Source organism: Cetorhinus maximus, chromosome 10 (genome assembly GCF_964194155.1).
Source record: "Cetorhinus maximus chromosome 10, sCetMax3.hap1.1, whole genome shotgun sequence".
Classification (NCBI taxonomy): Eukaryota; Metazoa; Chordata; class Chondrichthyes; order Lamniformes; family Cetorhinidae; genus Cetorhinus; species Cetorhinus maximus.
In genome coordinates, this window is record NC_135888.1 from 99355360 (window position 1) to 99376349 (window position 20990).

Below are 20990 nucleotides of genomic sequence, written 5' to 3' on the forward strand. Positions count from 1 at the left end.
CATTTCCAGTAGTCTGACCAGTCCATAAATTGGGTCTTTGGCCTACTGATCTCCATACCCCTGTCTTCCATCGCTGTCTGCAGATACTTGGGTCATGTTCTCACTATCCCACCACGTAGCTCAGTGTCATCTGCAAATGTCATTGACCATAACACTTCCTGTCTCACTCAGTTAGAAATTCATGACAATTAGGAGGAGGAAGGGGCTCAGTGCTGATACTTGGTGCAATCCAACTTTGGCTTCTAAACTTTCAGTCTTCCCTATACTGCTTCTTTCTTCTGACTGCCACTCCTTGTACGTGTCCTGTAATAGTCGTACATACTTCTCGGGTACTCCATGAATTCTAGCACATCTCCTAGATGTCCTCCTTAGACACTCAGTAATGTCTATAGATCAATGAGTACAATCCTTGTGTTGCATTGGCCTCCTGACATTTCTCCATTTGTCTCAAAACAAAAATAGTGGTGGTGCTTCTGGCCAGGAATCCAAACTGACCTTCATGGATTTGCACTATTTTTCTCAGTCTCTGTTCCATGACCCTCTCCCATTGAAGGTATGTGGTGAGAGTTTAATTGGTAGTTTTTGCAACCTTGAATGCCTCCCTTCCTTTAAATGTTGGTGCAAAATTGCTTTACCTTTATGCCCATGGGATTTTCTATCTTACCATGACACAACTGAGTAGCTTGTTCAGGACATAGATCCCACATTCACCTAGGCAGGTTCATACTCTGCTTGCATCTCATCCTGTCTCACTGCTTTGCTGGTTATTATTCCTTTCGCTGCTGTTCTGATTTCTTTGAGTGACGCTAGTTGTCATTCCTTGATTTGTAGCTATCTCTTTGTTCTCCTGTTTTTCTTCATTCATAAGCCAGTGAAACTATTGGCCCCTATCTCTTTGTGATTTCATCTTCTTTCACTAAGTTCATTCCATCTGCATCCTTGATTGTATGAATATTTCTCTCATATTTTGTTAACCTGTCTCTAGCAGTTGCTATTCTGAAGATATCTTTTTGCCCTCATTTGGTATCCAGTCTTTCACATATTTTTTCCATGGTCAGGAAAAGTAACTAGCAGTTATTTTTTGAGCCAATATGTTGTTACACCACCATCGAAAAACTGAAGTACTTTTTCTGATTTGTTCAAATGTAAAACATTATATTGAAACAAAACACACCTATCAAGATACTAATAATGTATATAACAACTGAATGTTTATTTGATAATTAAACTGGTCTTTATGTTTAAAATTCAAAAGCAGCCCAAATTCAATGCAACCTTTCTCACTAAATTTGGAACCTGGAATGATAGTAAATGGATTGGGATAGAAAATTGCACAGAATTACTGCTCATTAAGCCCCTAATAACAAATATAACTAGAAAAGCCATCAGGTAATTGAAGACACTGAAGGGTTTTTAGGTTCCATGTGTATTCCTTCTTGGATGTCAAAATACTACTGTTTAGGATATTACATTTTGTTTGAATTAGCCATCAAAGCAACATTGGTGCATATTGTCACAGATAAGAAACCAATCTTAAATAAAAATTTATTGAGGTTTCTTGATGGCTTAGCAATTCTGGAACACAGACAATCGCAAATAACATTTCTATCTATTCTAATGAAACTGACATGTAAGGATATCCCTTCTTCAAGGAATGTAAATTGATAAATTATAGATTAAAACCTACTGCAGCTCTGGAGTGGACAATCTTGCAACAGCCATTTTACTTTTCCAAGGTATTGCTTGGATGATTTAAGCTTTCCACAACTTTTAAAGTGATAGAACTCTCAGGATGGAAATTGTATCTTCATCCGTCATTTTCTGGTTGGGCTTAGATAACTTCTGTTTTTTTGGAAATGTGTAGGTTGTGGAAAACTTGTCTCTCCCCAAAGTTCCACTCCTGGATATGCCTGAAGGAAGCTTGGACAATGAGCCAATTATAGATGAAGAAAATAATAATGAAGCAGAAAGGTAAGTAGTGGTGGAACTTGTATTTTTATCTGAGTTTAAGTGAAAATATTTCTAAATGGCACAAGTAATATATTTTGTTCAAAGTACATTGGAAATAGAAATAAAATTAGACTCCTAGCCTACTTATAGCCAGCGTTTTGGGTTTTAATATGCAATTATCCTTGGTTAGTAATGTAGAAAATGTTGTGATATTAATTATGTATCAAATTGGGGCTAATTATGTTCAGGTAATGGACTAGCCACTGCTCATTTATATAGGAGCAAGCTGAAAGAGGGATTGTTGGCTGGAGATGCATAGTCTGCATGGTGTGTCTCTGTAAATAAAAGGCTCCAGTATAATATCCTTTACCGCCTGGCTTATCTGAGTTCTAACATGTAAAGCCCTTTTAATTGAATTATCTCAATCCAACTCACAAGTGGAATAAGAGTGTATGAACATAGGAACATGAATAGCCCAGTTAGCCCCTTGAGCCTGTTTCGCCATTGTGAGATCACAGGTGACCTGTGAACTAACTCCATATACCCACCTTTACCCAACGCCCTTAATAGTTTTGACTGATAATCTATTAATCTCAGATTTATAATTTACTGCACTCCCTCCAAGGCTAATGTATCCTTCCCAAGAGGTGGTGCCCACAAGTGTTCACAGCAGTCCATGTGTGGTCTAACCAGGCCTTTGTATACTTAGCATGACTTCTGCTCTTTTGTACTCCAGCCTGTTACCCTTTTTGACTATTTTCTGTGCCCGTTGTGACATTTTAATGATCTATGTACCTGGATCCCCAAGTCTCTTTGGACCTTCCCTGTTTATAGCTTTTCACCATTTAGAAACTACCCTGTTCTGACTTCTAGGTCCAAAATGGATGATCTCACACTTGTCCACATTGAAATCCATTTGTCACATTTTGCCCATTTACTTAATATAACAATATCTTTGTAATTTTATGCTTCCATGTTCATGGCTTCCAATGCCACCTATCTTTGTGTCATCAGCAAATTTGGATATTTGACACTCTAATGACTTAGATGGTGGAGTAAAGATGGTGAATAGTTGAGGCCCCAACGTAGTACACCATTAGTCGCACCCTACCGATTAGATTACCTGCCTGTTATTCCTACTCTCTCTCTTGCCATTCAGCAAATTTCTTAATCAAATCAATAATTTGCCCTCAATTCCAGAGGCTTCAACTTTGCTATAAGGGACTTTATGAACTTCCACAAGGCATTTGATATAAATAAATATCCATAGACATTCCCTTATCCTACTTTAGTGACCTCATCAAAAAATTCCATAAGGTTTGTCTACGCTTTACAAATCTGTGCTGGTTCTTTCTGATCTGACAATTTTCAAGATAGTCAGCCATCATATCCTTATTGATTCTAGCAGTTTTCCAACAGTAGCTGTTTGATTTGTCTACAATTCCCTGTTTTCATCTAGCACCTTTCTTAAATAGTGGTCTGACATACAGAATTTTCCAATCTAAAAGAACGATTCCAGAATTGAGAGAACTTTTGAAAGGTTATAAGAAGGAGAATCTACAAGTTCTTGCACACTTCCTTTGAGCTGCTTTCAAATGTGCAACCTATGCTGAGGATGTTTTGTAAGATGCGTCGTTGCTCCTCATTTTTGCCAACTTGTTTGCAAAGAATCCAAAAGTTTTCAGATGACGTGTGTGGATAACTGGCAACTTTCCTCCATTTTGTGTTAAAGGGTTGAAATTATCATACTGATAAATGGATGCCCTGATGGACTGTTCTTAGACATTGTGGAGAGATCAGTGTTGTGCAGCATGATTCACCATTTATTTATTCAGTAAGAATAAATGAATACAAATTCCAATGGTAACTTTAGATGTTTATTATCAGCAGACCGAAGTGGATAATTAGAATAGAATTATTAGATGTCATCAGTTGACAGGACTATTTTCCAACTTTATGTTGCTGGGTGGGAAACTTGTCAACAAGGAGTAATTTCAGACAAGCGCCATTATTCTCTGGCTATTTAAATTGATAGGTTAAAACTCTCACTGTTCTGGAGGGAGAAGTTTCATCCCCATTGTGCAAAGTTGCTACATTACCTTTACTGTTCAAATTTCAAACCATCAGTGGGATTTCTACTTCTGAATTATTTTCCAGCCTACTTCAAATACTTGTAGTTAATAGATTGAATTCAGTAAAATTCATGGGAGAAATTTTGAGAGTGCAAGTCTGAGTCATTTGTGGCATCCTATGAAATATGCTTTGTTCCCATGCTTGTCTTTTATTGCCATCTGTTTTTTTAATCCTTGTCCAAAAATGTAAGGGCCTGAGTTTGGCGCAATTTTTTTTTAGTCTGGAAGCACAAAACATAGTGATTATAGGCAGCTCTGGTACCCATTCCAATACAATTGCAGTGTATAGCTTAGAATATTAAGAAGTGACTTGATTGAAACATATAAGATCCTTAGTGGTCTTGTCAGGGTGGATGTGGAGAGGATGTCTCTTGTGGGAGAATCTAGAACTAGGGGTCACTGTTTAAAATAAAGGGTGGCCTATTTAAGACCGAGAGGAGAAGAATTTTTTTCTGAGGATAGTGAGTCTTTGGAACTCCCTCCCTCAAAAGGCAGTGGAAGCAGAGTCTTTGAATGTTTTCAAGGCAGAGGTAGACTCTTGATAAGGGGGCGAAAGGATATCCGGGGTAGGTGGAACGTGACATTCTGATCAGCCATGATCTTACAGAATGGCAGAGCAGGCTCAAAAGGCCGAGTGGCCTTCTCCCCCTAACTCGTATGCATAAAAACGACTTACATTTATATAGTGCCTTACATGACTACCAGAGACAGTTTACAACCAATTAAGTACTTTTTGAGATGTGATTATTGTGATGTGATGTATTGTATTTAAGATGTGATGTAGGAAACACAGCAGCCATTTGCTGACAGCAAGCTCCCACAAACAGCAATGTGATGATAATCAGATGATTTTTTTCTCTGTGATGTTAATTGAGGGATAAACATTGGCCAGATAACTCCCCTGCTCTTCTTTTGAAATAGTTCCCTGTATCTTTTACTGCTGATTGGACAGATGGTACCTTGGCTTAATGCCTCACCTGAAAGATGGCACCTCCAACAGTGTAGCATTTCCTCAGGACACCACTGGAGTATCAGCCTTGACTTTTGTGCTTAAGTTCCAGCGTTGGACTTGAATGCACAACCTCCTGAGTCAGAGGCGAGAATGCTGAACCATAGCTGACCATATGAAGTGTAGGGTTAATTCTTAAAAAAAAAATAGATGACCAGAATAAACAATTGAAACAACATGATGAAAGGCTTTAATTTTAGGTCTGACATTTGCCATTTTTAAGCCTGGAACCTAAGAATAAAAGTAGGCCAGTCAGCCCCCTGAGCCTAATTCATTGTTCAGTTAGAATATGGCTGATCTGTATCTTAACTCAGTTTATCCACTTTCTAACAAAAATGTATCTCTATTTTGAAATTGTCAATTGACCCAACCTCAACTGCATTTTTGGGGGTGGATGTTCCAGATTTCCACTGCCCTATATTTGAAGAAGTGCTTCCAGACATTACCTCTACTCTAATTTTAAGCTTATACCCACTGGTTCTGAACTCCCCCCACCAGTAAAAATAGGGTAGGTAGAGCGAAACTATCAAATTCTATATTAATGAACACCATGTTGGACTGCTTTATTCTAATTTGTATTAAACTTTGGTGTTTAAAGTTTATACATATACAGCTGTAACAAAATAGAATAACACATATATTTGGACACCATGATTCCAATATGAATGCTCCTGTACAGTGATTTGCTTACATTTGAATAATTTTCCCTTTATCATTATGTCATGCATATTATTAATAAATCCTGGTGAAGCAAAGCTGCAAACGTGATAGTGTACCAAATTAATTGTGGTGAAACCAAGATACATAGTATAACTAATTAATTGAAACAAAACAAAGATACATACACACAGCTAAAATACATTTGGCCGCCTTGATGCCGTTCAATTGCTCCATTAGCACAGTTACATTGCCTTAATGAGAAATACCATTTCTTATAAGCACCAATGATCAGATAGTTATATTTTAGATCATTACAGGCATTGTTGACTGTTTGCACTCAGATATTTCCTCTTTCTCTGTTTGCTTGTTCCCTGCACCCCCTTACACACAGAATCATGACAAAGGTCATTTGTGTCTTATAATCCCATATTCAGCAGAAAGCTATTTTAACTCTCTGCACTGGTCCCGATTTAATGTATGCTGATTCTACAGACTGCCCAGGACAGTGAAGTCCTCAGTTAATGTGGTCTCTTGTTCACACCTCAATTAAATCTCCCCTTAATCTTCTATACACAAGGGAATATAAGTCTTGTCTATGCCATCTGTTCTCATAATTCAACCCTTTTAGCTCCATTGTCATTCTGGTGAATCTGTGCTGCTCTTCTAGGGTCAATCTCTCTTTCCTGAGGCTTGCTGCCCAGACTCAACACTGTACTTGGTGCCACTTCTCTTCCAGGAAAGCTGACCTGAAGTTTTGCTCTTCTCTCCAGGGTTTCCATTTGTCTCTTTTACTTTGTTCTTCATTGCTTTCTGTTTCCCTTATACTGCTTAGTTGCCCAATAAAATTTACTTCCTCAGCAACATCTCCTTTCTCACAACTCCTGCTCCGACTTATTCCACATGGATTGCAACTGAAGTTCTACCCTTCATGCACCGGAATACAGATATCTTCAAGATATTCAGCATTTTCTTGATATTGCCCTTCATACTCAACGCCGTGTACTACCACATGCACATTCTACCTCTGTTTTCAGCAGCACCAATTCACTATGTTGCAAAGTTGTCCTGGTCCACAGTTCTGTTTCATCCTTTCCCTCACCTGGTGTTTTAACAAAAAGCTTTTCCATTCCTTTTGTAGCCTCAAAGATTGCAACCTTCCAACTGCTCTTGGATACCAATGCCCCTCTGTGTCCTTCTCCCCATTCAGCTTTCTCTGGCCTCATCCTTTCTGCCAATCTCACCCTCTCATGTTTTCATTGCCCCCTCTGACGTTCCCTGCTTACACCACACAGCCCATCTCCCTCCCCCCCCACCGGAACAATGAAGTTCGAGATTGACACGACACTTTTCTGTCACCTTTGCACCCACACCCACTTCTTTGGCCAGGGGTCTTCCTGTAATACAACAGACCTATTCTCCCATCTTCAGAGTTCTCATTCCATCTGGACCCCTCCTTCTGGCCTCTTACAATCTCTAAATATTTTCATTGAGAGCTGCTGGTGTGATATAGGCCATCTCAATTTTCCTCCTCCCCTCATTCCTCTAACCTATGTCCCACGGAATTTTCAGCAATCTGTTCTCTCAGGTCCAATCCTAACATTGTTAGCAAACCTGCTGACAAGGGTGGCATTGTCTCTACCTAAGCTCCAACTCTGACACATTTTCTTACCTCTACTGGACCATGACCCAACCACCAGACATCAAGCTGTTGTCTCTAACGGCGTCACTGGTCTCATCTCCTGTGGTTCTCTTCATGGTCTTCAACTTCAGTCCCCCAACACTGCACAGCCACTTTCACTGCCTTCCATAAACAGAATTGACTTGGTAGATCCATCATTTCAGTCTGTTCCTGCCCCACAGAACTGATTTCTTCCAATCATGATTTTTTTCCCTCCCTTTGTCCAGTCTTTTCCCACCTACATCTTTGATTCTTCCGATGTCTTCCTCCCCTTTTAACTGTTCCAGTTCACTTGTCGTCTCCTCTTCACCATGGGCGTCCAATCTCTCTCCACCTCCATCCTCACCAGGACTATCCTGGGGCTTTCTGTTCCTTCCTTGAACAGAGGCCCACCCAGCCTCTATCCACCACTGCCCTCATCCATCTGACTGAACTTATTCTCACATTGAAACATTGAACGACTTCTTCTTTGACTCCACTCCTGAGATCCACACTCAATACCACGTGCTGCCACGTGCATGTTCTCGACCTTTCTCTTTAGTAACACAGACTTGCTACCTGCTGTTCTGGTCCACAGTTCAGTTTCACTCTTTGCCTTATCCTGTATTTTAACAAAAAAAAGTTTGTTTTTTTTCCTTTCAGGTTTCAAGGATTTGTTGTTGGGCTCAGTTGGTAGCACTCACACACTTGAATCAAAATGTTCCGGGTTCAAGTCCCTCTCCACTGTTGCAGTTTCCGTCTTTCAGATGAGATGTTAAACTGAGGCCCTATCTGCCTCCTCAGGTGGACGTAAAATAAATATCCCTTGGCACTATTTTGAAGAAGAACAGGGGAGTTATCCTTCCTGGTGTCCTGGCCAATGTTTATTCTTCAGTTAACATCACGCAAACAGATTATCTCATTTTCTGTTTTGTGGGAGCTTCCCCCCTGTGCACAAATTGGCTGCAGCCTTTCCTACATTACAGCAGCAATTACAGTTGGAGAGGGAAAAAAAACTACTTCATTTGCTGTAAAGCACTTTGAGTTGGTTGGCCATAAAAAGCACTGTATAAATGCAAGTCTTTTTCTCCTCCCACCCTCCCAAGTTAAAGTGTTGCTATGGAAACCTCAATTAAACCTCCGCTCAGCTGCTTCTGTTCCAAAGAAACCAAATCCTACCTATCCCATCTTTTCTTATTGTTAAACTTCTCGATCCCTCGCAACATTCTTATAAACCTCCTTTGTACCCTCTTTAGTGTGATCACATCATTCCTGTAATGGGATCAGAACTGCACACAGTACTCTAGCTGTGGTCTAACTAGTGTTTTATATAGTTCCAGAATAGCCTCCCTGTTCTTATAGTCCTGGCCTCAGCCAATGAAAGATAGTACCCATATGCCTTCTTGACCACTTTATCTACATGTCCTACCACCTTCAGGGATCAGTGGGCATGCACATTGTTCCTCGACACTTCTCAGAATCCCTCAAGTTATTCTTTTGTTATTTCACCCCAAATACATAACCTCGTACTTTACCAGATTGAATTCCATTTGCCACTTTGTGGCCTACCTGACCAGCCCATTGATATCTTCCTGTAGTCAGCAGCTTTATTCCTCACTGTCAACTACACAGCCAATTTTTGAATCATTTGCAAACTTCTTAATCATGCCCCCTGATTTTAAGTCTAAATCTGTGTCATGTATCACAAATGGCAAGGAACCCAGTATTGAGCCCTGTGGAACCCAATTGAAAATCACCTTCCAGTCACAAAAAATTGATATATATTAGAAAAAATATGGGACCCTGCAGAACTCCACTGAAAACAGCCTTCCAGTCTCTAAAATATCCATTGACCATTATCTTACGTTTCCTGCCACAGAGCCAAATTTGGATCCAACTCGCTATACTTCCACTTGGATCCTGTCTGCTTTTTATTTTCTGACCAGCCTGTCATGTGAGAGAGTGGTGTACAGGCCCCCCAATTGTAACTACATGGTAGAACAGAGTATAAAGGAAAAGATAATGGGAGCTTGTCAGAAAGGTACAGCGATAATCATGGGGGATTTTAATCTACATATAGACTGAAAAAATCAGTTGGGTAAAGGTAACCAAGATTGTTATGATGTGGCAGGTGATATGTGCCTTGCGGATTAAACCCACAAGGGAAATTTAGCCACGCTATCACAATGGTTTTGCAATTTGTACTTATTGCGAGAAGATGTGTGCATTGAATTCAGAAGTAATGAGTCCACTAAGACGAAACAAAAGATTTCAAGCACATACATAAGATTACAGTTATTTCATAGTATAACAAATCCTAAAATTCTTAATTAACCTAACTCCTAACTACACACCCCCTTTAAAGCAACAATCCAAAATAGATTTTTAATTTAAAAAGCAAGCCAGCAAGTTACCACAGCATGCACTCGACAGTGGAATTCCAAAGGCTTTTCTCCACCTTTAGTTACTGGACACAACATACTTTTGCATACATGGCTGGAGGCTTCTTCATGGCTGTTTCACACACACCTGTTCGATCTTACATGGCCCCCCAACGTAGCCTTTCATTCCCCTTTATATATGTTTCTCTATCTTTAATCTCTAAATTCCATTGTTCCATATGTCTTTGCAAATTTACTTTTCTCATAATATAAAATTATTTCATGTTGCCAATATGGCCTCTTCCTTTTTGCGGAAAAATAAACACACTGCTTGGCCTTGCTTATCTTGCCAATTGTAAACATCCTACCACCCCATGGAAATCCAAACAACTCCTTCACTCATCTAAAAAGGCAAATTTCCTTCACACCTTATGTGCTAAGATTTCATCCATATTTACTCATTAGCATTTCAAGTACACTTCTACATGTAACTCCTTTTGATAATTTCAAGCTTGCAGTCTAGCTGACTCCAATTCAATTAAATCTCACCCAGACAGAATCATCCATACTCACCCCTATAAACCTACTTTACAATAACCCACAATAATATTATGAAAATTAATATAGTTTTGTGAAAAGATGAGGTCATAGAATCTATCCCGAAAACATTCTTTGTACAGCATGTTCTGGAGCCAACCAGAGAGGTATTGTGCAACGAGATAGGATTAACTGATAACCTCAAAGTGAAGGCGCCCCTGGGTAGCAGCAATCACATTATGATTGAATTGTACACTCAGTTTGTGGGAGAGAAGAGTGAGTCCGAAACTAGTATTTTAAACTTAAATATGGGCAAATATGTGAGAATGAAAGCAGAGCTAGGTAAAATGAACTGGCAAATGAGGTTATGAAATAGGTCAATAGAGATGCAGTGGCAGACATTTAAAGGGATATTTCAGAATACACAGACTAGGTACCTTCCAACGAGAAAGCAAAATTCCGAGGGGAGGACTCACCAGCCGTGGTTAACTAAAAAAGTTAAAAACAGTGTCAAACTTAAAGAGAAAGCATATCATTCCGCAAAGATGGGTGGCAGGTGGGAAGATTGGACAGAATATAAAGAGCAGCAAAGAATAACGAAAAGGTTACTAAGGAGGGAAAAGTTAGAGTACGAGAGAAAACTAGCTAGAAATATAAAGGCAGTAAGACTTTCTATAGATTAGAAAGAGTTAACAAAATGAGCATTGGTCCTATAAAAAGTGAAGCTGGGGAATTAATAATGGAAAATAAAGAGATGGCAGATGAATTGAACAGGTATTTTGCACCGGTCTTCACTATAGAGGATAAAAGTAACATCCCACAAAACAGCTGTAAAGTAGGAATTGGGAGGGAGGGAGAAACTCAGGAAAATTACTATCACCGGGGAACTTAGCAAATTGTTGGAGCTGCAGGCTGACAAATCCCTGGATCCCGATGGACTTCGTCCTACAGCCTTAAAAGAAGTGGCAAGTGAAATAATTGATGCATTGATTTTAATTTTCCAAAATTCCCTGAATTCGGGGAAGGTGCCATTAGATTGGAAAATAGCAAATGTAACTCCTTTATTCAAGAAGAGAGGGAGACAGAAAGCAGGAAACTACAGGCCAATTAGCTTAACATCTGTCATGGGGAAAATGTCAGAAACTATTGTTAAAGATGTTATGACAGGGCACTTGGAAAAATTCAAAGCAATCAGGCAGAGTCAACATTGTTTTGTGAAAGAGAAATCATGTTTAACCAATTTATTGGAGATCTCTGAAAGAGTCACATGTGCTGTGGATAAAGGGGAACCAGTGGATGTACAGTACTTAGATTTCCAGAAAGAATTTAATAAGGTGCCACATCAAAGGTTATGGAGGAAAATAAAAGCTCATGATGTAGGGGGTAACATTGGCATGGATAGAAGATTGGCCCGCTAACAGGAAGCAGAGCGTAGCTGTAAATGGGTCTTTTTTCTGGTTGGCAGGATGTAACAATTGGTGTGCCACAGGGATCAATGCTGGAGTCTCAACTTTGTACAATTTATATGAGTGACTTGGATGAAGGGACAGAAGGTAATGCGTGCTAAATTCGCTGATGATACAAAGATAGGTAGGAAAGTAAGTTCTGAAGAGGACATGAGGCTACAAGGGACATGGGTTAAGTGAAAGGGCAAAGTTCTGGCAAATGGAGTATAATGTGGGAAAATGTGAAATTGTCCACTTTGGCAGGAAGAATAAAAAAGAAGCATATTATTTAAACACAGATTGCAGAGGTCTGAGATGCAGAGGGATCTGGGTGTCCTAATGCATGAATCACAAAAGGCTTACATGCAGGCACAGCAATTAATTAAGAAAGCTAATAGAATGTTACCCTTTATTGCGAGAGGTATTGAATATAAAAATAGGGAGGTTATGCTTCAGTTGTACAGGACACTGGTGAGACCACATCTGGAGTACTGTGTATAGTATTGGTCTCTTTATTTAAGGAAGGATGTACGTGCATTGGAAGCAGTCCAGAGAAGGTTACTAAACTAATACCAGGAATGGGCGGTTTGTCTTATGAGGAAAGATTGGACAGGCTAGGCTTGTATCCACTAGAGTTCACAAGAGTAAAAGGCGACTTGATTGAAACATACAAAATCCTGAGGGGTCTTGATAGGGTGGATGTGGAAAGGATGTTTCCTTTTGTTGGATAATCTAGGAGTAGGGGTTCACTGTTTAAAAATGAAGGGTTGCCCATTTAAGACAGACGAGAATTTCTTTCTGAGGGTAGTGAGTCTTTTTTAAAATTCATTTACGGGATGTGGGCTTCGCGGGCTGGGCCAGCATTTATTGCCCATCCCTAGTTGCCTTTGAGAAGGTGGTGGTGAGCTGCCTTCTTGAACTGCTGCAGTCCATGTGGTGTAGGTACACCCACAGTGCTGTTAGGAAGGGAGTTCCAGGATTTTGACCCAGCGACAGTGAAGGAACAGTGACATATTTCCAAGTCAGGATGGTGAGTGACTTGGAGGGGAACTTTCAGGTGGTGGTGATCCCATCTATCTGCTGCCCCTGTCCTTCTAGATGGTAGGGGTCATGGGTTTGCAAGGTACTGTCGAAGGAGCCTGGGTGAATTCCTGCGATGCACCTTGTAGATGGTGCACACTGCTACCGCTATGCATCGGTGGTGGAGGGAGTGAATGTTTGTGGATGTGGTGCCAATCAAGCAGGCTGCTTTGTCCTGGATGGTGCCAAGCTTCTTGAGTGTTGTGGGAGCTGCACTCATATAGGCAAGTGGGGAGTATTCCATCACATTTCTGACTTGTGCCTTGCAGATGGTGGACAGGCTTTGGGGAGTCAGGAGGTGAGTTACTCGCCACACGATTCCTAGCATCTGACCTGCTCTTGCAGCCACAGTATTTATATGGCTAGTTCAGTTCAGTTTCTGGTCAGTGGTAACCACCAGGATGCTGATAGTGGGGAATTCAGTGATGGTAATGCCATTGAGCATCAAGGGGCGATGGTTGGATTCTCTCTTATTGGAGATAGTCATTGCCCGCCCCTTGTGTGGCGCAAATGTTACTTGCTACTTGTCAGCCCAAGCCTGGATATTGTCCAGGTCTTGCTATATTTGGACATGGATTGCTTCAGTATCTGAGGAGTCGCGAATGGTGCTGAACATTGTGCAATCATCAATGAACATTCCCACTTCTGACCTTAAGATGGAAGGAAGGCCATTGATGAAGCAGCTGAAGATGGTTGGGCCGAGGACACTACTCTGAGGAACTCCTGCAATGATGTCCTGGAGCTGAGATGACTGACCTCCAACAACCACAACCATTTCCCTTTATGCTAGGTATGACTCCAACCAGCGGAGACTTTTGCCCCTGATTCCCATTGACTCCAGTTTTGCTAGGTCTCCTTGATGCCACACTCGGTCAAATGCTGCTTTGATGTCAAGGGCAGTCACTCTCGCCTCACCTTGGGAGTTCAGCTCTTTTGTCCATGTTTGAACCAAGGCTGTAATGAGGTCAGGAGCTGAGTGTCGCTGGCAGAACCCAAACTGGGTGTCAGTGAGCAGATCATTGCTAGGCAAGTGCTGCTTGATAGCACTGTTGATGACTCCTTCCATTACTGGTGATTGAGAGTAGACTGATGGGGCGGTAGTTGGCTGGGTTGGATTTGACGTGCATTTTGTGTACAGGGCATACATGGGCAATTTCCCACATAGCTGGGTAGGTGCCAGTGTTGCAGCTGTACTGGAACAGCTTGGTCAGGGGCGCGGCAAGTTCTGGAGCACAAGTCTTCAGTACTGTTGCCAGAATGATGCCAGGGCCCATAGCCTTTGCAGTATCCAGTGCCTTCAGCCGTTTCTTGATATCATGTGGAGTAATCACATTGGCTGAAGACTGGCGTCTGTGATGCTGGGGACCTCCGCAGGAGGCTGAGATGGATCACCCACTTGGCATTTCTAGCTGAAGATTGTGGAAAATGCTTCAGCCTTATCTTTTGCACTGCTGTGCTGGGCTCCTCCATCATTGAGGAAGAGGATATTTGTGGAGCCTCCCCCTCCAGTGAGCTGTTTAATTGCCCACCGCCATTCAGGACTAGATGTGGCAGGACTGCAGAGCTTCGATCTCATCTGTTGGTTGTGGAATTGCTTAGCCCTGTATATCACTTGCTGCTTATGCTGTTTGGCATGCAAATAGTCCTGTGTTATAGCTTCACTAGGTTGACGCCTCATTTTTAGGTATGCCTGGTGTTGCTCCTGGCATGTGCTCCTGCGCTCTTCATTGAACCAGGGTTGATCCCCCTGGCTTAATGGTACTGTCAGAATGGGGGTCATGCCAGCCCATGAGGTTACAGATTGTGTTTGAGTACAATGCTGCTGCTGCTGATGGCCCACGACACCTCATGGATGCCCAGTCTTGAGCTGCTAGATCTGTTTGAAATCTATCCCATTTAGCACGGTGATAGTGCCACACAACACGATGGAGGGTGATGTGAAGGCGGAACTTCGTCTCCATAAGGACTGTGCAGTGATCAATCTTACCAATACTGCCATGGACAGATGCGGTAGGTAGGTTGGTGAGGATGAGATCAAGTATGTTTTTCCCTCTAGTTGGCTTCCTCCCCACCTGCTGCAGACTTAGTCTAGCAGTTGTGTCTTTTAGGACTCGGCCAGCTCGGTCAGTGGTGGTGCTACCAAGCCACTCTTGGTGATGGACATGAAGTCCCCCACCCAGAGTACTTTCTGTGCCCTTGCCACCCTCGGTGCTTCCTCTAAGTGGTGTTCAGCATGGAGGAGCACTGATTCATCAGCTGACGTAATCAGCAGGAGGTTTCCTTGCCCATGTTTGACCTGGTGCCATGAGACTTCATGGGGCCAGAGCAACTCCCTCCCAACTGTATACCACTGTACCGCCACCTCTGCTGGGCCTGTCCTGCCAGTGGGGCAGGACATACCCAGGGATGGTGATGGTGGTGTCTGGGACATAGTCATCCTCATGGAATAATACTTTACAGACAATGTCAGGCTGTTGCTTGACTAGCCTGTGAGACAGCTCTCCCAATTTCAGCACTAGCACCCAGATCTTAGTCAGAAGGGATTTGCAGGGTCGACAGGGCTGAGATTGCTGTTGTCGTTTCTGATGCCGGGTGGTCTGTCCGATTTCATTCCTTTTTTATGATTTTGTAGTGGTTTGTTACAACTGAGTGGCTTGCTAAGCTATTTCAGAGTCAACCACACTGCTGTAGGCCAGACCAGGCAAGGACGACAGATTTCCTTCCCTAAAGGACATTAGTGAACCAGATGGATTTTTACAACAATCGACAATGGTTGCATTAGACTTTTAATTCCAGATTTTTTTATTGAATTCAATTTCCACCATCTGCCATGGTGGGTTTCATACCTGGGCCCGCAGAGCATTACCTTGGGTCTCTGGATTACTAGTCCAGTGACAATACCACTACGCATTGCCACCCTCCTCCGCCTTTCTCAAAAAGCAGTGGAAGCAGAGTCTTTGAATGTTTTCAAGGCAGAGGTAGATAGATTCTTGATAAACAAAGGGGTAAAAGGTGATCCGGGGTAGGCGATAGGTTGCAGTCAGATCAGCCATGATCTTATTGAATGGTGGAGCAGGCTCGAAGGGCCAAGTGGCCTACTCCTGTTACTAATTCGTTAGTTCTTATGTGTGACATTTGTCAAAAACCTTGCTGAAATCCATGGAGACTACATCAAACTGCTATCCTTATCAACCTTTCCTGTTATGTCCTCAAAAAGTTCAGTTGAGTTAGTTAGGCACGCCCTTTTAACATATCCACGCAACTTGTCCCTGATTAATCCATAAATGATTTATACAGCCTCTTCAGAATTTCTAGGTGAAAGTGATTTATTTATATTATTTGCAATTTAGCATACTGTATTCAATGCATTGGGAGACCAGATGTAGATTAGGCAACTGCTTTGTGGAACCCTCTGTTCAGTCCACAAATGCAACCCTGAATTCTGGTCACTTATTGTTTTTAATTATTCGCTCCCCCACTTATACTCTGACCCCTATTCTTAGCTTCCTACCCGTATTCTTGGCTTCCTACCCTGTTCCAAGGAAACTTAAGGAATAGCACTTCATTTTTCGATTAGGCACTTTAGAACCTTCCACACTCAACATTGACTTTGACAATTTCCGATCGTAACCACTGTCCTTACTCCTTTCCCTGCTTGCTTAACCTGTTACATCTCTAACTTGTCCCATTTCTGAAATGCTAACTCTGTTTCTCTCACCACAGATGTTTGGCAGACTTGCTGATTGATCCAACATTTTTTTTTATTGCAGTACTCCAGATGGGCCTAATCAGAACTTCTATCCCTTTGTATTTCATACCACTTGTGATAAAGACCAATATTCCATTAGCCTTTTAAACTGTTGTACTGGTCCACTAACATTGATTTCGGTGCATGGATTCCTAAGTCTCTCTGCTCTTATTTTTTCACCATTTAGAAAATGCCCTGATCTATCTATCTATGATGCAGAATGGATAACCTGACAGTTCACCATGCCAAACTCCATCTACCACAGATTTACCCAGCCACTAAATCTATCACTGCCTTTCTAACTTTTTGCTTCCATCAACATTATTCACCGTGCCACCTACAGCTAGTGTTGTCAGCAAACTTGGGTATACCGTTCTCTATCCCTATGTCATTTATAAATATAGTAAACATCTGATCGAATAAGGTGATGCTTCTAAGATTATGCTCCCATTTACATCCAGTGCAGCATCTTAGAGTGCTTGATGAATTGGCAGGTTTTTATAGTAACTTTGAGTTGTAGACCGGGATGACCTGAAATTTGATTCCTCATGCACTGAGTTAGCTGATCGCAACCTGCACTACATACAGTTGTTTTCAGTGTGCTGGGATTAGCAGTTTTGAAAGGCAGGAATTCCATTTCTGATTGCCACCCAGCAGCTTTGTTAGAAGTAGGTTTGTGTGAATGTTAGGTGAAGATGAGATTGGCCTTGGGTGTTTGTGCTCTGGTTGAGCAGCTTACTAAAACCTTTTGGAGTTCATGTAAATGGCACCTGTTGAAATGTACTCTGGATTTCAGGATGGAATGACTGACTGAATATTGGCATGAGAGAGTATGCTTAAGCTTATGCCGCAGATTTAGTTTTTTGCTCTTGAGAGAAAAGTTATCCAAAGCAGCAATGTAAGAAAAGGTTTGAATGGTTTTGGGGAGTGTATTTGATTGAATCCTGTTATTCCAGTTAAGTTTGAACCCAGCCCTAAAGGCCCTTTTATTATGTTATTAATTAACCATTTCTCATCGCACAATACTAGATCTAAAATAGCCTGTTCCTCAGTTGATTCCTCAATGTACTGATCTAGGACGCTGTCTTGTATTCATTCAGTGAACTCATCCTTCACACTATTACAGCAAATTTGGTTTGCCCAGTCTGTCTGAAGGTTAATGTTACTGTTTGGTCCTTGTTGCCTGCCCTTCTAATTTCCTGATTTGTCCTTTTGTCTGATGTTATAGCCAGCCTAAAAATGGCTTCCACCAGTGTTTTCTGCCCCTTGTTTTTTAGCTCCACCCAAGCTGACTGCACCTCTTGGCTTTCTGAGCTTAGATCCTTTCCTTCTACTGTGTTTATCCCATCCTTTATTATCAGGGCCCCTTCCTTTCGCTTAGCTTTTCTAAAAGCCAAGTGTTCTGGAATGTGGGTTCCCAATGTTTGTCATTCTGCAACTATATATTTACAATGATAAAAACAAAAAGCTAAAAGCTACTGCGGATGCTGGAAATCCAAAACAAAATAAAAACAGAATTACCTGGAAAAACTCAGCAAGTCTGGCAGCATCGGCGGAGAAGAAATCAGTCAACGTTTCGAGCCCTCATGGCCCTTCAGCTGAAGGGCCATGAGGGCTCGAAACGTTGACTGATTTCTTCTCCGCCGATGCTGCCAGACTTGCTGAGTTTTTCCAGGTAATTCTGTTTTTATTTTGTTTTGGTATATATTTACAATGGCTATTAGATCAAACTCATTAATTTTTATCTGTGCCATTAATTAATTTATTTTGCTGTGAATGCTTCATGAGTTTCCATATGCTGCCTTTAGTTTTACCTTTTTTCTTTTTCCCTGGTGTCACCTTCGATGCTATTGCATTTGTTGAGCTCTGTTCCTTCCTTATTCACTCTAATTATTTTTATCCAAAATAACTCATTACTGAGATCTACAGCCTTGAGACATTTCTCTTACTACTTGTGGATCTATCCTTTCCTGAATCCTTGCCTTCAGTAGTTTTTAAAAGACCCTGCATGCTGCCCTAGTTCTTTGATTTGCCAAGGCATTGGTCCCAACCCCAGTGGAACCTGTCCCAACTGATCAGTTCTGTCTGTCCCCGATGCTGGTGTCAGTGGCCCAAGAAGTGAAGCACCTGCCTCCCATAGCACTACTTTCAACTATGCATTTAACCTTTAATCTGTTTATCCATTTCCCAATTTCAAACTCCCCCTCAGCAGAACCTCATTTATAGATCTACCTGTATTCTTGATTCCTACATGGCCACCACATTGGGCTCCTCCCACTCCACTCCATATTACTCTCCATCCTTGAGGAAATATTCTTAGACCTGGCACTGAGGAGGCAACACAGCTTTTGGAATTTCTGGTATGTGACTGCGCAGGACAGTATATGTCCCCCTAACTATACCATCTCCTATCACTACCGCATTCCTTTTCATGCCCCCCACTTGAATGGCCTCCTGTGTTTGCACTGTTTGCTCATCCACTTTTTAGACTTTGCTCTCCTTGTTGCAAGAATCTCATATCTGTTGAATAAGGGCAAAGGTTGAGACTCCTCCAGCAATGGCTATTAGGTCAAACCCATTAATTTCTATCTGTGTCACACCCTTCTGCCTCTGACCTCTAACCAGACCTGCACCATAACCTAACCTAAGAGGTGTGACTTCCTCCTGGACTGAAGTGTCAAGGTAATGAGGCCCTTGTTATTCATGAACTTGATGTGGATGATTGCATCGACAGCATGGCCTTGATGAAAACCTGGTTGACAGGTGATGACACGTTCCTCCTAAGTGAAACTGCGTCATTTGGTTATTATATCTACTACCACTTGCCCTGCCAAGACCATCATGGTAGCAGTGTGGCTCTTATCACCAAATTCTTTTCCCTCCTTCACCAGTCTATATTAGGGTAATTAATTCTCTTGTTTTTCCTAGCCTATATTAGGGTATTAATTCTCTTGATATGACTACTTTATTTTTTCCATGTGCTTTTGAAAGTTGCTGATGAATTTGTTCATCTACCTCCTCCAATTTGGAGCTTTGTTTTTTTATATATAAAAACTCACAACAATGTAATAGGTCGCCCTTTGTTCCTCAACTTGAACCAGATAAATTCAGTCCAAGAACCATTTCCTTCTCTATCATTCCTGATTATTTGTTAGAAAAATGTGAGAAATGAAATCTAGCACCAATACAGTAGGAAGCTAATGCAATGAATGCAAATATTTTGTTAGCTTTTGAATGACATGACTAATTGTTTATCCGTAAATTTAAGGACAATTTTCAGAATTTTACCCGAATTGTATTTTCTGTGATTGATGGTTTTATAAGCAAATGCATTATGACGTGAAAGATAACTAGATTCGATCCCTAGTCTGTGCTGAGCTATCTCCAGGTGGAATGGCAATAATGTTGTGCTATTCACCTCTTCAGTCTGGACGACAAAGCATCTGATTGCTATTCAGGAACTCTAGAAGGAAGTGACACAAATGTATAGCATGTTGATGGCCAGTGTTTCAGCTCAAACATGAAAAATGACCAAACCACCTAGAGCAAAACAAAAACCGAAACAGAAATACCTGGAAAAACTCAGCAGGTCTGGCAGCATCGGCGGAGAAGAGCACAGTTGACATTTCGAGTCCTCATGACCCTTCAACAGAACTAAGTAAAAAAGGAAAGGGGTGAAATATAAGCTGGTTTAAGGGGAGGGGGGGTTGTTGGGACAAGAAGCCAGTAATAGGTGGAGATAACCAAAAGATGTCACAGACAAAAGGACAAAGAGGTGTTGAAGGTGGTGATATTATCTAAAGGAATGTGCTAATTAAGAGTAGAAAGCAGGACAAACAAGGTACAGATGGCTCTAGTGGGGGTGGGGTGGGGTGAAGGAATACTAAAAAGGCTAAACGTTAGAGATAAACAGTGGGTGGAAATACATTTAAAAATAATGGAAATAGGTGGGAAAAGAAAAATCTATATAAATTATTGGAAAAAACAAAAAGGAGGGGGAAGAAATGGAAAGGGGGTGGGGATGGAGGAGAGAGTTCATGATCTAAAATTGTTGAAATCAATATTCAGTCTGGAAGGCTGTAAAGTGCCTAGTCGGAAGATGAGGTGCTGTTCCTCCAGTTTGCGTTGAGCTTCACTGGAACGATGCACCTAGAGTACTGCTGGTGCCTGTGAAAGCAGTACTTTTGGCAGAAAGTTAAGATGAGAAAATGTTTCTTCAGGCATTGCTAGCTATTACATTACTAGCTACAATATTTGGACTATCTGTTTAGCAAAGTTGTCAAAATTGCACCATTCACATTTTGAGCTATCAGTGCAACTACTTTCCTATTAAGAGAACTGGGACTGTGAGTAATACAGCTACAACACCATTGTTAGTGACTTGATAATAT

General features: G+C 41.4%; 1 protein-coding gene across 2 annotated transcripts in view; it reads left to right on the forward strand.

The window, feature by feature from the left end:
• LOC144685874 (protein FAM13B-like) overlaps positions 1-20990 on the forward strand; it is a 176334-nt gene that overhangs the window by 74370 nt on the left and 80974 nt on the right. For both annotated transcript variants that reach the window (XM_078550870.1, XM_078550871.1), the window contains exon 9: positions 1865-1971. In XM_078550870.1, the coding sequence (XP_078406996.1) occupies positions 1865-1971 (107 nt within the window). The remainder of the gene's footprint in view (positions 1-1864; positions 1972-20990) is intronic.